The following is a 16819-nucleotide window of genomic DNA, read 5'->3' as shown; positions in this document are numbered from 1 at the left end:
ATTGGGACATCAGGAGTAGGTATGGGGATAGGTTTTAGTTAAGAATGACAGTATTTTGACCTTGTGACACAAGATATTGGTACCTTTCAACACAAATCAGAGTTAGATACAGTAGAGCCAAATGAATTGAGCTGTATCATAAAGCTATAGCATCAGTCTAGGGCTCGTCTGTGATGCTAATGGCCTAAATCTGCTTGTATACGTGATTTGGAATTCAAATTCTGACTTACACAATGTGTTTTAAAATATTTGTACAGGGAGAGAGAAAAGATTCAGCGCCAGAGAGTTTTACAGGGCTTGATGATGGACATTCGGACAGTCGACTCGAAGCTGTCTGACATGTATTTCAGCTGTGATATCACGGAGCACTTCCCATCTTGTGTCAAAGGTGTTGTGCAGCATGTTCACCAAAGGGTCAATTCGGTGGCTGAGTTCTTGTCTGAGGAACTCATGTCTGACGAGCCTAATTCAGGTGCTGTCGGGAGACTGAGAGCTACCCACAAGTTCTGTCTCAAAGCTTTTGAGTTTGTTAAGAAAAACATAGGTAAGTTGCAGGGATTTGGTGAGTCCAACTCATTTGGTATAAGTATATTACCAACATGTTGTATGTTATCTGCTTACCTGATTGTGATTTTATAAAAGACTTGCCATGGTTGTAGTCTTTGAGCTTTAGATGGAATCTAGATATTATTCAGCTCACCTGAGATTGCCTATTGTTATTGCCTTTTGTCCATCATCATGTGTCGTACTTCCTGAACAGTTGACAATTTTAAATTCTTCTCAAACATCCCTCAACAGATTTTATTAAAATTTGTGTGAACTTCCCTTGGCAAAAGGATTTTATGACACCTACCTCAGGGCCAAAATGGTCAAATTGGGTAAAATTTCAGCGATCTTCTGATAAAAATCCAGATGCGATCAAATGTTTTTTTTCTTCTTTCAAAATTGTGTGTTTCATTACCTTGGGGTTTCCTGGATGATAGTAGGAACTTATAATATTAGATGGTAGTAACATTTTCAGGTAAAATAAGTTAAAATTTGACTCATATTATTTTATGACACTTCGATGGTATGGAAAATTACCTGGGATAGGTTAACTTAAAATCAAGTCTTTCTCAAGGATCATTATACTGTGGGGTTACACTGCAGTTTAAAAAATATTACATAATAATTAAGCTTTGAGTATTGTACACATATTTCGATATCAGGCTGTTAAATTAAATATATGGTGGTCAGCCTTTGTTTTTTTTTTGTAAAATCTAGTCACATTAATTGTAAAATATAAATTTGGATGGCAGCGCGAAAGGGGTCTTATTGTGGGAGGAAACCGGAGTACCCGGGGAATACCCACGTGGTCGGCAGGTGACCCCATACCTTTTCATGTCTGATCGGGGAATCGAACCTCGGCCGCCTAGGTGAAAGGCAAGCTGTGCCACCCAACCACCCTAATTAATGCTCCCAAAAGTAAAGGGGAAAAAATATTAAAAAAAACTAACAATATCAGAACTCGGGGGATGGGTTAGCTTTTCTTTTCTAGATATCAATTACAACAATATTCTAAAGAGTATACATGTACTAATTTTATCTTAAAAATGATGGGAAAAAACTTTGACTGCAAATTGTTATTTAATTTCCGGTCACAAACAAAAGTCAGTTAAAGAGATCGGTATATTGTGGAGGGTCACTTAACAAAAGTCAGATAAAGAGATTGGTATATTGTGGAGGGTCACTTAACAAAAGTCAGATAAAGAGATTGGTATATTGTGAAAGGTCCCAAACAAAAGTCAGTTAAAGAGATTGGTATATTGTGAAGGGTCACTTAACAAAAGTCAGTTAAAGAGATTGGTATATTGTGGAGGGTCACTTAACAAAAGTCAGATAAAGAGATTGGTATATTGTGGAGGGTCACTTAACAAAAGTCAGTTAAAGAGATTGGTATATTGTGGAGGGTCACTTAATAAAAGTCAGATAAAGAGATTGGTATATTGTGAAGGGTCCCTAACAAAAGTCAGTTAAAGAGATTGGTATATTGTGAAGGGTCACTTAACAAAAGTCAGTTAAAGAGATTGGTATATTGTGGAGGGTCACTTAACAAAAGTCAGATAAAGAGATAGGTATATTGTGGAGGGTCACTTAACAAAAGTCAGATAAAGAGATTGGTATTTGTGGAGGGTCACTTAACAAAAGTCAGTTAAAGAGATCGGTATATTGTGGAGGGTTACTTAACAAAAGTCAGTTAAAGAGATTGGTATATTGTGGAGGGTCACAAACAAAAGTCAGTTAAAGAGATTGGTATATTGTGGAGGGTCACAAACAAAAGTCAGTTAAAGAAATTGGTATATTGTGGAGGGTCACTTCCTAGTAGTGTTTTTTATTTTTTTATTTATTCTTTTCCTCAAAAGGAAATATTCAAATTTTCAACTTAGAATTAAATGTTTGCTTTTGTGAGTTTCTTTTTGACATATCAGTAAAAATTGCACAGTATATTATAATTAGTCTGTTGATGCATGAGTATAAATGTTGAGTGTTTTATGAGTTTGCAGCCTTTATGGTACACATTGGTATACATTAGGTATAAAAAGGATGAGCATGTGGAGTATTGAATCCCCTTTATTTGTACTTGTGTATAAAACTTGCACAGTTGAACTTACTTAATCCAGACAAGGTTACTCAGGAAAGGTCAGAAATTGAACTTATTTTAATGATAAACATTGTTTTAAAAAAGAAAGAATACTTCAAAAAAACAAAAACAATAAAAAAAAGAAAGAGATGATATAATACCAGATCTGAACTAACTTCAGTGACAATTCTTATTTAAAAAGGAAAAAACTTTTAAATTGTCTTGATTATGTAAGTTTGCCTTGATACCTGTACTAATGTGCTACTGTTTATGTTGTCCGTGTCAGTATTTGTCTGTGTCAGTATATTTCCCCAGGATTTCAGATTGTCATGATTTCACCATTATTCTCATACAGCAGCTGTATACCGTTTCGTACAATTCTGGACAAATAAACAGCAGCTGTATGTTTTTTTTACAATTCTGGACAAATATACAGCAGCTGTATAATGTTTCGTACAATTCTGGACAAATATTTTTGTTTGATTAATTGGAACCTGTTTTTGAAGACACTTTTCTATCCTTTAGAACATCAAATCCAATTAATTCAAGATAATACAGAAATATTTCTTGTCATTTAGACTTAAATTTCATCAAAACTAAATCTACACCTTCACCTATCATTATATTTCATTAATTATAAAATAGATCAAGAAGATTTCAATAGTTCTCAAAAAATGCTGCCGTCCTGTAGAATGTTGGTTGAACATGAGATTCTGATCATCAGATTTCAAAGCTGCATGTTTCATGTTATGGCTTCAGTGAATGACTTTGGTTGTCAGCGATGTGTATTGCACCAGTAAGTTTACTTTTTCAGAGGAATATAAAAAAGTTCAACAGCAGTTTCCTATGTCAAATTATGCGATTCAAGGCCTGAACAGTTTTGACTCTCGTGAAGCCCTAGCCAAGAGACTGAGAGATGCGCCGTCCCAAGTGGTAGACCCCGAGGTATTATAGCTGATTTCTTCTGAGTCTGCTGCAAGCTGTCGTCATGATGGCTTGTACACAATTGGTTATAAGTAGAAATTTACATATTTTCATTAATCAAGTGATAATAATCTTTAATAATTTTCATTTGTATTAATCTGAATTATCAAACAGTCGACCACTCATTATATTTACCGGTAATGTTCATACATGTACTTAATTAGAGGAGTAAACTAAAAAAAAAGATACAAGAAAAATATTTGATGAATTGACAGCGGGGAAAATATTAATATATTTTTTTAAATATTGTACTCGAAAAAGTATTTGTGCACCCTTGATTACCATTAAGGTATGCCTATATGCTTATGCACAAATTGCAAGGCTGTCTTATATTAGTTGTAATGGCTACTTAATGTTGAAAAAAAGCTTGTGTATGGAAACATTTGATGCTATGCTGACATTTATACGCTGCTTAATGCTGACAGTACAAGTTAAACAGTTTTATACTAGAATGATAAAAAAGACTAGTTTTAAGAATGTCTCTACAGTGTTCCCCTATTGTACCAGTATCTTCTGATCTGAAGTGCAGACATTTTAGTTTATGCCTTCCTTGGTAACAAATACTGTGACATGTGGATATACAAAGGACCGGTCAAAACCAGTTACCATTGTATCTCTTCAAAGAGGATCTATTTAACAGTTAAATGCTTGTTAGATTGTATTTATTGTCAATATAAATGCAGTCTAGCTGTCATATAGATATTCATTGTCATTCTATTTATAATTCATTATGACTGCATTAATATTGACAATTAATACAATCCTTTTATTGTTATGTTTACATACTAGGTAAAATTTTGTCTTTCTGTAATTAGCATGTGCTTTATTTCAAATCATTTCTCTGAATGATAATGCTAAAACGTCGTCCTTATAACACATTTGTTCTCAATCAAAATCTTCACTGCGTTTGATTCATCAAAATGGCATAACAATCACATCATGCGATCTTGACTGCCTCTATCAGCTCATAGATGCCACCTAGATTAACTCTGGGAGACTACAGAGCCAAATGTAAATATATTGCTGTCAACTTTCTCTATTTCGCAACATTTTTAACATCCCAGTATCTGGAGATAGTAAGAATATTATCAGAAAATCATACATACCAGGTATGTATATAATATGAGTAAAATAAAATAAAATGAAAAAAAATCATCATAATTTACAGAAATGAATTGACCCATGTTGGAAAAATAAAGAAAGAAAACATGTGTATTCAAATGTTTATATAACCATCAATAAGATCAAATCCTTTGTCCAAACCACTAATGATGGACAACAAACCGTCTTTTCGCATATGTTTTAATTCTGATACTTGTGTGTTATACTACATTATGGAACAAGTGCTTCACAGACATAGTTATCTGCCTTAGCTATTATCTCCCTTAGTAGGAACTACTTATAGGTGTGTATAACCATCTCATTCTGCTGGCCCCATCATGCACATATGACAACTGAGAGATACAGATGTGTGTTTTGGTGTTGATTATGCGGGACTGTATATTTGTTTTCTTCGGGCGATCAGTGAAGAAATAATGATTTTCATGTATTTGAGGGATGCACATTTATACTGAATGAGAGTTCACATTCATTATCCAGGCAAGATATGAAATGTCTGTACTTTGTTAGATACACCAACCGGAATATCTATTTACAGAGGGAGTATCTAAGAAACATTCAGAAAACTGCCTTCTTTTTTTTTCAGTAGGAAAGCTTTAACTTGCACTGTCAGCTTTAAGCATTAACATATTCACAGGTCATTTTTCCATTGAAATCTCATCATCATTTTTTATCAGTTCATTTGCATGCTTTACTTTTCTGGGTATTGTGTTTTTTGCTTCGTTTTCTTTCAAACTTTAAACATCACTTAAAAGGTGTTGGTCTTTGATTGACTAGAAAATTAATTTATGCTTAGTTATCATTAAAAATGTATTGTTGTAGCTGATTGTTGATTAATATTGTGTACAACGGACATAGAACATGTAGGTGGTTAGTTTATAATGTTAAGTAATGTTAATTGGTAACCAAATCAATTTAAAATCTTATGTGAATATTTTCTTAGATATGTAGGGACCATATTTTGTTTCTGTGTAATTTTTGGCATTATTACCGGATCATTATCAGTTCCACATTCAGAATTAAATCTCAATACAATGCTCATTGTTATAGAAAAAAAAAAATCAATAAAATGTGTTAGCTATAGAAAAAAAATCAATAAAATGTGTTATCATTTATCACTATACAGTTAAAATACCTTGATAAAAAAACTTCTTTTGCCCCTGGATTCATCACTAAAAGGAAAAACCTTGATATAATGCCCCTCAGGTGTCACTTTACAGTAAAACCTTGATGTAATGCCCCTAAGGTGTCACTACAGTAAAACCTTGATGTAATGCCCCTCAGGTGTCACTTTAAAGTAAAACCTTGATGTAATGCCCCTCAGGTGTCACTTTAAAGTAAAACCTTGATATAATGCCCCTTAGGTGTCGCTTTACAGTAAAACCTTGATGTAATGCCCCTCAGGTGTCACTTTAAAGTAAAACCTTGATGTAATGCCCCTCAGGTGTCACTTTAAAGTAAAACCTTGATATAATGCCCCTTAGGTGTCGCTTTAAAGTAAAACCTTGATATAATGCCCCTTAGGTGTCGCTTTACAGTAAAACCTTGATATAATGCCCCTCAGGTGTCGCTTTACAGTAAAACCTTGATATAATGCCCCTCAGGTGTCACTTTACAGTAAAACCTTGATATAATGCCCCTCAGGTGTCACTACAGTAAAACCTTGATATAATACCCCTTAGGTGTCACTTTACAGTAAAACCTTGATGTTATGCCCCTCAGGTGTCACTTTAAAGTAAAACCTTGATATAATGCCCCTAAGGTGTCACTACAGTAAAACCTTGATATAATGCCACTCAGGTCTCACTTTACAGTAAAACCTTGATATAATGCCCCTTAGGTGTCACTACAGTAAAACCTTGATATAATGCCCCTTAGGTGTCGCTTTACAGTAAAACCTTGATATAATGCCCCTCAGGTGTCACTCTACAGTAAAACCTTGATATAATGCCCCTCAGGTGTCACTTTACAGTAAAACCTTGATATAATGCCCCTCAGGTGTCACTCTACAGTAAAACCTTGATATAATACCCCTCGGCCATCACTACAGTAAAACATTGATATAATGCCCCTCGGCCATCACTACAGTAAAACCTTGATATAATGCCCCTCAGGTGTCACTTTACAGTAAAACCTTGATATAATGCCCCTCAGGTGTCACTTTACAGTAAAACCTTGATATAATGCCCCTCAGGTGTCACTTTACAGTAAAACCTTGATATAATGCCCCTCAGGTGTCACTCTACAGTAAAACCTTGATATAATGCCCCTCAGGTATCACACGACAGTAAAACCTGGATATAATGCCCCTCAGGTGTCACTTTACAGTAAAACCTTGATATAATGCCCCTTAGGTGTCACTTTACAGTAAAACCTTGATATAATGCCCCTCAGGTGTCACTTTACAGTAAAACCTTGATATAAAGCCCCTCAGGTGTCACTTTACAGTAAAACCTTGATATAATGCCCCTCATGTGTCACTCTACAGTAAAACCTTGATATAAAGCCCCTCGGCCATCACTATACAGTAAAATCTTGATATAATGCCCCTCATGTGTCACTCTACAGTAAAATCTTGATATAATGCCCCTCAGGTGTCACTTTACAGTAAAACCTTGATATAATACCCCTCAGGTGTCACTCTACAGTAAAAACTTGATATAATGCCCCTCGTTTGTCACTCTACAGTAAAACCTTGATATAATTCCCTCATGTGTCACTCTACAATAAAACCTTGATATAATGCCCCTCGGCCATCACTACAGTAAAACCTTGATATAATGCCCCTCGGCCATCACTATACAGTAAAACCTTGATATAATGCCCCTTGTTTGTCACTTTACAGTAAAACATCAATATAACAATCCTCATTTGGTATATATTGTGATATAATAAACTTGTGTATTGTATAAATGTTGCATTACTGGATGATTTCTTCAAAAAAGATTCTGATTTTTTTCAGCTGAAGCAAACAATCCTTGTTCTGTTGACAAATTATCTGGACAGAAGGTAAAGGACATGGAAAGCAGTAATTTGGAAAACAGAGATGAAACAGAGAAATTGGATCATGTTGATGAGAGGGAAACACGGATTGTTAACAATATGGAAAGGAAAAAGGATGAAAATGAAATGAACACTAATGATGAGACGAGCAGAAAAATGGACGATAGTGTAATAAGCAACAGTGTGTCTTGGAAAAGTGAGTGTTGTGAAGGAAAAAATTACAATATGGAAAGGGAAGATGAGAGTGGTGTAAGGTTTGATTTTGGGAAGAAAATTGATTATTTTGATGTTTACAAATCTGACAGAGAAAGTGAAGATGAGATGGAGAATGATGACTATTTATGTAAAAATAATTTAAAAAGTGACAATTCAGAAATTGACAGTGGGATTGTGGAATTTAAAAAAGATGAGTTAAAAGAAGAAATTGTTAATATGGAGAGGGAGAGAGATGAAGCAAACGTAGAAAGAAGCTACTTAAAAATAGATTCAATTCTTGATGGTGGAGAAAATGATGTACCAGAGAGAGAAAACGATTGTTCTGAGAGAGAAATAAACAATGTAGTTGAAATATATAATGATGAACAGGTAACAAGTCCAATTAAACCAGAAGGGAGTGAACCCGATTCCTTAGATCAAGAGAGGAAGGATGACAATGTGAGGGAAGAGGATAGTCACCTGGTACAAACTGATGGTGGTACGGAGAGTCATAGTGACTATACAGTCGCGAGAAATGAGGATGTTGTGAGGGATAAATTGTAGATATTGTCACAGTGACTTCCCAATCTAAAGTGATACTGATTTAAAACAAAGAATGCTCTGAGAGATAAATTGTAGATATTGTCACAGTGACTTCCCAATCTGAAGTGATACTGATTTAGAACAAAGAATGTTCTGAGAGATAAATTGTAGATATTGTCACAGTGACTTCCAATCTGAAGTGATACTGATTTAGAACAAAGAATGTTCTGAGAGATACATTGTAGGTATTGTCACAGTGACTACCCAATCTGAAGTGATACAGATTTAGAACAAAGAATGTTCTGAGAGATAAATTGTAGGTATTGTCACAGTGACTACCCAATCTGAAGTGATACAGATTTGGAACAAAGAATGTTCTGAGAGATACATTGTAGGTATTGTCACAGTGACTACCCAATCTGAAGTGATACAGATTTAGAACAAAGAATGTTCTGAGAGATAAATTGTAGATATTGTCACAGTGACTTCCCAATCTGAAGTGATACAGATTTGGAACAAAGAATGTTCTGAGAGATAAATTGTAGATATTGTCACAGTGACTTCCCAATCTGAAGTGATACAGATTTGGAACAAAGAATGTTCTGAGAGATAAATTGTAGGTATTGTCACAGTGACTACCCAATCTGAAGTGATACAGATTTAGAACAAAGAATGTTCTGAGAGATACATTGTAGGTATTGTCACAGTGACTACCCAATCTGAAGTGATACAGATTTGGAACAAAGAATGTTCTGAGAGATAAATTGTAGGTATTGTCACAGTGACTACCCAATCTGAAGTGATACAGATTTGGAACAAAGAATGTTCTGAGAGATACATTGTAGGTATTGTCACAGTGACTACCCAATCTGAAGTGATACAGATTTAGAACAAAGAATGTTCTGAGAGATACATTGTAGGTATTGTCACAGTGACTACCCAGTGGGAAGAACATGATGATTTAGAACAGAGAATTATCTGAGAGATACGTTATAGGTATTGAAAATAATACATTTATATTACATCATAGTTTATACCAAAGGTCAAGGTCAAAAGCTTTCAGTATACTGATAATACTTTATTACACTGTATAAGTCAGTATTATATTAACAAGCCTTTTACATCACCCTCTATGGCCGCTACAATAGACCAAAAGTTTTTTCACAGCTACTGTTAGTAGTGTTGTATATAACAAAACTGCTGTAGATCAGATTTGTTTGAAGTGTGAAGGATGCACGCCTAGTATCAGTGAATGTAATAGAACATGTTTTTGATTTCTCACACGGCAAAGACACCGACAAATATTTAGTTACATTACTAAGCGATCAACATTCTGAAGATATGTTCCTGCTGTTAAAAGTTTCACAATATTTCCCTGGAAAGATCAAGGATATTGAAGTTACAGATGTTAAATGAAACTGGAGGAAATATGATTGTGGTATATTTGTAATTACCGGTATGATTGTGGGGTATTTGTTAATATACTGGGCAATATATAAGGAATCAATTTTTTGTGTTTACTCCATCTCACCACACAGATTTCCCAGTATTAGGTGACAACCTCTGTGTTTACTCCATCTCAACACACAGTTTTCCCAGTATTAGGTGACAACCTGTGTGTTTACTCCATCTCACCACACAGATTTCCCAGTATTAGGTGACAACCTCTGTGTTTACTCCATCTCAACACACAGTTTTCCCAGTATTAGGTGACAACCTCTGTGTTTACTCCATCTCAACACACAGTTTTCCCAGTATTAGGTGATAACCTCTGTGTTTACTCCATCTCAACACACAGTTTTCCCAGTATTAGGTGACAACCTCTGTGCTTACTCCATCTCAACACACAGTTTTCCCAGTATTAGGTGACAACCTGTGTGTTTACTCCATCTCAACACACAGTTTTCCCAGTATTAGGTGACAACCTCTGTGTTTACTCCATCTCAACACACAGTTTTCCCAGTATTAGGTGACAACCTCTGTGCTTACTCCATCTCAACACACAGTTTTCCCAGTATTAGGTGACAACCTCTGTGTTTACTCCATCTCAACACACAGTTTTCCCAGTATTAGGTGACAACCTGTGTGTTTACTCCATCTCAACACACAGTTTTCCCAGTATTAGGTGACAACCTCTGTGCTTACTCCATCTCAACACACAGTTTTCCCAGTATTAGGTGACAACCTCTGTGTTTACTCCATCTCAACACACAGTTTTCCCAGTATTAGGTGACAACCTGTGAGTTTACTCCATCTCAACACCCAGTTTTCCCAGTATTAGGTGACAACCTCTGTGCTTACTCCATCTCAACACACAGTTTTCCCAGTATTAGGTGACAACCTGTGTGTTTACTCCATCTCAACACACAGTTTTCCCAGTATTAGGTGACAACCTGTGTGTTTACTCCATCTCAACACACAGTTTTCCCAGTATTAGGTGACAACCTGTGTGTTTACAGTGTCAGGTGACAACCTGTGTGTTTACAGTGTCAGGTGACAACCTGTGTGTTTACAGTGTCAGGTGACAACCTGTGTGTTTACTCCATCTCAACACACAGTTTTCCCAGTATTAGGTGACAACCTGTGTGTTTACTCCATCTCAACACACAGTTTTCCCAGTATTAGGTGACAACCTGTGTGTTTACAGTGTCAGGTGACAACCTGTGTGTTTACAGTGTCAGGTGACAACCTGTGTGTTTACAGTGTCAGGTGACAACCTGTGTGTTTACAGTGTCAGGTGACAACCTGTGTGTTTACAGTATTAGGTGACAACCTGTGTGTTTACTCCATCTCAACACACAGTTTTCCCAGTATTAGGTGACAACCTGTGTGTTTACAGTGTCAGGTGACAACCTGTGTGTTTACTCCATCTCAACACAGTTTTTCCCAGTATTAATTTTATGAACAAATCATTTCCAGTTCCAGCTTTTGAGAACAAATAGACTATTTGTGAAGTGTGGCTGATGTATACTATCTTGTCTCGTTAGGACCTTTCAGTATTGCGATGTATTCAGTATTTGAGGTATGGTATTTACAAATTTACTTTAATAAACAAACAAATTTATATCTAGGGTGCTGGCACACGAAGCATAGACTTTGTATTTTGTAAATGAAGAAACCCTGCAGATGTACATAATTTATTTGGATGTACATGTATTTAAAGTTTTTAACATTAAATTTAATGTAATGATATGGGATGAATTGGTACACCCACAATTTATATGATAGAAAACCTCTGTACAAATACTGCCCATATCAGAACCGTAATTCTTAGGGAAGTTAAGGTTAGTGTTAAAATATCTATAATCACTTAAGGGTCAGTTAATGTGGTTATTCTCTCAAGAGTTTTATAAAAATCAAGACTTTGCATTGATGATATATGTGTTGTAGAATTTTCAGAACATAGTATTAACTGGTATTGTGGATGCAATTAAGTAAAGAAAAAAAGATGTTAATATCACTTATACCCCAAAAATACAAAAGTGTACCTTAAAAGTGTACAATTCATGATGAAACAGGAAGTTATCCGTATCAGAATTTAGAAAACATTTGGTAGAAAGCTGTTTTTTGCCATGCTGAATGTCATAGTGTTTGGAAATGGTGCCGATTAAAGAACTGAGCTATCCACTTTATTGAACACAATGTGTTATATCCTTTACAGTGAAATATTCATTCATTATTTTCATCAATCTATTATGAGTACAAATTGATCATTGCATCATCTGCTTTGATGTCAGTGATTTAAACTATGATGAAAATTGTCACCACATTATGTAAAGGGTATATTTTTAAATGGTTTATATTTTTGTTTTTTTGCTTATTCATTTTTCACAGAAATTATGAACAATAAATTTCTCTCTTCATTGACTGTCAAGGTATCGGTTATGATTTTTTGTGTCGCCTTTGAAAAAGGAGACATATAGGTATTACTTTTCGGCGGCGGCGTCGGTGTCGGTGTCGGCGGCGGCGGCGTCCGGAAAATGGTTTTCGTGCGATAACTTTAGTAGTTTAGAACGGATTAATTCGAAACTTCATGGGAAGGTTCATTACCATGATAGCTCGGACAAGTGCGATAACCAAAATTATTCGCACCTTTTTAAAAGAGTTATAGCCCTTTAATTTTTTGCGAAAATGGTTTCCACTCAATAACTTGAATAATTATTACAGGATTAATTTGAAACTTCATGGGAAGGTTCGTTACCATAATACTAACGACAAGTTCGTTAACCAAATTTATTCGCACCATTTTAAAAGAGTTATGGCCCTTTAATTTTTTGCGAAAATGGTTTCCACTCAATAACTTGAATAATTATTACTGGATTAATTTTTTTTTATTCAAGTCCTAATTTTAAAGAGTTATGACCCTTTAATTATTCGCATACACAGGCGACACCTCCACTTCCGTGGAATTCTTGTTATCATCAATAATAGCAAAAACATGAACCACTCGAAAATTTCCCTTTGTCAAGTAAACTACAATATATGTCATTGTGTAGGTAATACACATTGTATACAAAAGTTTGAGTGATGCTCAAAAAGGAAACAAATTCCCAAGTAGAATTTAAGTTTTCATCTGTATATAGCCATGATATTGACATGAGAATGTAACTTTTGTTTGAAGTTGTTTATAATTTGGTTGTGTTACTGTGTGATTAATATTAAAGATTCTGTCCATCGCATGCTTAATTCATTGAATATTGTCAAACTCAGTCAATTTATTTAAAGTATTGTACCTACAGAGTTAGACACTTTCAAACTAGTTTTTAATCATTCAGTCATACTTAATAGATATGAATTAATAAAAACAAATTTACCTGATGTATAATGTTATATTTTGGTCATGTAAACGCTCCAGTCCTTTACTATTAACTGAGGTTACAGAAATGGCAGAATGATTGTGACTGAAAACCTTCACTCGGTATTTTGCTGTTAAATAATTTCAAAATGGTTATAATATGTATTAGTGATTACCGTATATGATCCTCATGTTTATCGTCCTCATATTTATAGCTCTGTTATTCTGAATTATAAAAACTTCAGTATTAAATGACAAACATGTACAATTTAGATAGCACCACTGTCTTAAGTGTACAAAGGAAATTGTTATCTAAAATTTATTCATGTTTAGGCATCCTTGATATTTTTTAGTTTTTGTTTACAATGCTGAAGTTACTGAATATATTGGTTTTGAGACTTCATATAGATCGTGTGTGTAATTCATCGCAAATGACAGAATTTTTCAATTAAGTGCTTCCACGTGTATCATGCTGGGTTATCTCCCCTTTGTACTTAATTCATAATGTGCCATGTTTTATTTGGTCAGAGTGTGTGTACATCCATCGCCTTAATCATGTGTTGTTAACTTCATTCCGAGAATAAACTTTCACTTGGTCCCTTGTATGTGTGTGAGTGTGATTCCATTGTAATGTGTTAACCTTCATTCCGAGAATGAACTTTCACTTAGTCGTGTGTGTGTGTGTGTGTGTGCGCGACTCCATTGTAAGGTCCCATGGGTGTGTGTGTGTGTGTGTGTGTGTGTGTGCGACTCCGTTGTCTACAGCGATCATATCCTTATGGCAAGTCAAGTTGTCTTTTATTCAAGGAGCACCGTTGATCCAGGATTTTACCAAATTATATAAGATATCTTATATACTAAATGAGATATCTTATAAACTTTTTTTTATAAGATATCTTATATAATATGTAAGATATCTCATTAAAGATATAAAATGTCTCATAAAAGATATGATATCTTATAAAGAAAATTAAATAAGATATCTTATATATTATATGAGATATCTTATATTATAAAGGAAATTATATAAGATATCTTATAAAGAACAAGATTTGAATTGGAGATAATGAAATCTCCGCAACTCCATGAAAGAGCCAAGATGAAGCTGAAACAGTCAAACTACATAAAATGGTTTAAAATAGATTTATAATTGTCATATATTCATGTTTGCTCGAACATGACATCTGCACCGTGCCTAGTCGATCGTGATCGCGACAGAGGGTTGATTGTGAATGTTCCAAGAGCCTTCAAACAAAACGGAAGTTACCTTACAGAGGGAGCAGTCATTCTCGAACTTTTATGTTTTGCCGGTCTCATGAGAGTCTTGTTCTTTGTAAGATATCTTATAAACTTTTCTTTATCAGATATCTTATATACTGTATAAGATATATTTATAAGATATCTTATAAGATATCTTTTAAAGAAAAGTTTATGATATATTTTATAAAAGATATCTTATATATTTCATAAGATATCTTATATAATATATAAGATATCTTATATGATTTAGTAAAATACTGGATCAACATTGCTCCACAAATAAATGACAACTTGGCTTGACATATATCCTTGCCAAGAATTATTGATCACCCTTGGTTGTTCCACAGACTTACATTATATCTATATCTAAGTCTGTGGCTGTTCACATAGATGTTGTTGTTTACTTTATTTGAAATGTTGTTATCATATGTTATAGAACAAACATGTTAGAATAGCTTCAATATATCATAATAAAAGTGTTGAAATATTACCTCTTGTTGAGTGAACTTTCTTATTACCACAAAATGGATATATCTGTTCCGAGAATGGCAAATATCAAAATGAAAAACAAGATTTTCGGATTGCACCATCTGTTGATCTAAATATCATCCTTTTTTTGTTAACCCAGTCACTGAGATGATCTTTAATGATTTCCTTTACTAAGACATTCATAGACAGTTATTCAGGTTTTGATGGAATTTTCACAATCTACTCTAGACAAGGCTGTGGAGAAGGGCATAAAATATGTAAAAGGAAACTGCAATAAAGATTGGTTTCCCCAATGTAACTAAGTTAAAAGAATGTAAACCTCATATTTCATAAAAAATAAAATCTATATTGAGGTAATAAAATGATTTCACTGTGCGGATGTGGGAGAGGGCGATTACAGTTCAATGAATAGGGGTTGACCACCAGGAACTTAAAGGAAGGGCTTGTAGAGATTTAGTGTAAGGAGCACAAAACGTTAACGCTCTCCATCCAGCTGTCCATCCGTTCCTCCGTAAACAATTCTTGTTATCACTATTTCTCTCATGCATTTTGGGACCAATCGGAAAACAACAAGGCAGAAAGGCCATCTTGCATTTTGATAATTGAAGGTTGTTATCACTATTTCTCAGAAAGTTCCAATGGGATCTTTCTAAAATTTCATTTGTTAGTTTCGCTTGGTACATAGTTGTGCTTATTTTAATTTAAGACTGATAGTAAAAAAAGCATGGCCGACAGGCGGCCATCTTGGATTTTGATAATTGAAGTTTGTTATCACTTTTTCTCAGAAAGTCCTAAAGGGATCTTTCTCATATTGCATATGCATGCTTGCTTTGGTCCCTTGATGTGCATATTGTATTTTTAGACCGATCAGAAAACAACATGCCCGACAGGCGGCCATCTTGGATTTTGACAATCGAAGTTTGTTATCGCTATTTCTCAGAAAAGTACTGAGGAGATCTTTCTCATTTTTTTTATGACAGTTTCCCTTGGTCTATAGTTATGCATATTGCATTTTGGGGCCGACAGGCGGCCATCTTGGAATTTGATAATCGAAGTTTGTTATCAGTTTTTCAGAATGTTCAAAAGTGATCTTTCTCATATTTAATATTAAGTTCCGCTTGGTACCTAGTTGTGTTTAGGTACAAGTGCCCAACTTGCCCCAAACAGTCCATGCTCTCATGGACGTTTGGCTTTGTAGTTTTAATGGGATACATCCCGATTGAGATTGGATCATTCCATAGTTCTCTTCATCTTTGAATCACTTTTGTTCGAACCGGAAATCACAAGAGCAATACACAAAACTTGAATGTATTCGACAGTAAAATGACAAATTCAACTTCATACTCCAAAAAGGCAAGGAAATGCTGATTGCGTTCACGGAGATCTCACAGTCTAATTGATATCTGACTTGCAATTTTCGCTCCTCTAGGATACACAGCAATACAAGACCTAACAACGCCCTATATTGTATTGCAGTGTATCGTAGAGGAGCAGAAACTACCAATCTAATGTTGATACGATTGGGAGATCAAGCTGCCAAGCAATGGGACCCTTGTCACAGTTAACTTCTAACTACGCCTCCTCTGGAGCTGTAGATGTTACGTGTTCGAGCACAAATATCATACTGTTGAAAACTACGATAACTCCTATATTATTAGAAGACAATCCATGAAGACCCTTTCCACAATCACAACTGAGACTTTGATTCTATAGGCACAAGTTTTCACTACCCGCCTCCGAACGAACTGCTTCGTGGCGTCCAACGACCTAAGATCGCATCAGTGTCTGATCTATACATAGAGGCTTATCAG

General features: G+C 34.9%; 1 protein-coding gene across 1 annotated transcript in view; it reads left to right on the top strand.

The window, feature by feature from the left end:
- The window catches only part of LOC117332589, an 86968-nt gene extending 75065 nt beyond the window's left edge, over positions 1-11903 (top strand). The window contains 2 exon segments of the mRNA XM_033891564.1: positions 258-544; positions 7686-11903. Of these exon segments, the coding sequence (XP_033747455.1) occupies positions 258-544; positions 7686-8485 (1087 nt within the window). The 3' untranslated portion in view covers positions 8486-11903.
- The last annotated feature ends 4916 nt before the right edge of the window (positions 11904-16819 follow it).

Source organism: Pecten maximus, chromosome 1 (assembly GCF_902652985.1).
Source record: "Pecten maximus chromosome 1, xPecMax1.1, whole genome shotgun sequence".
Classification (NCBI taxonomy): Eukaryota; Metazoa; Mollusca; class Bivalvia; order Pectinida; family Pectinidae; genus Pecten; species Pecten maximus.
The sequence above is the reverse complement of the archived record's forward strand: the minus strand, read 5'-3'. Positions and strand labels throughout refer to the sequence as shown.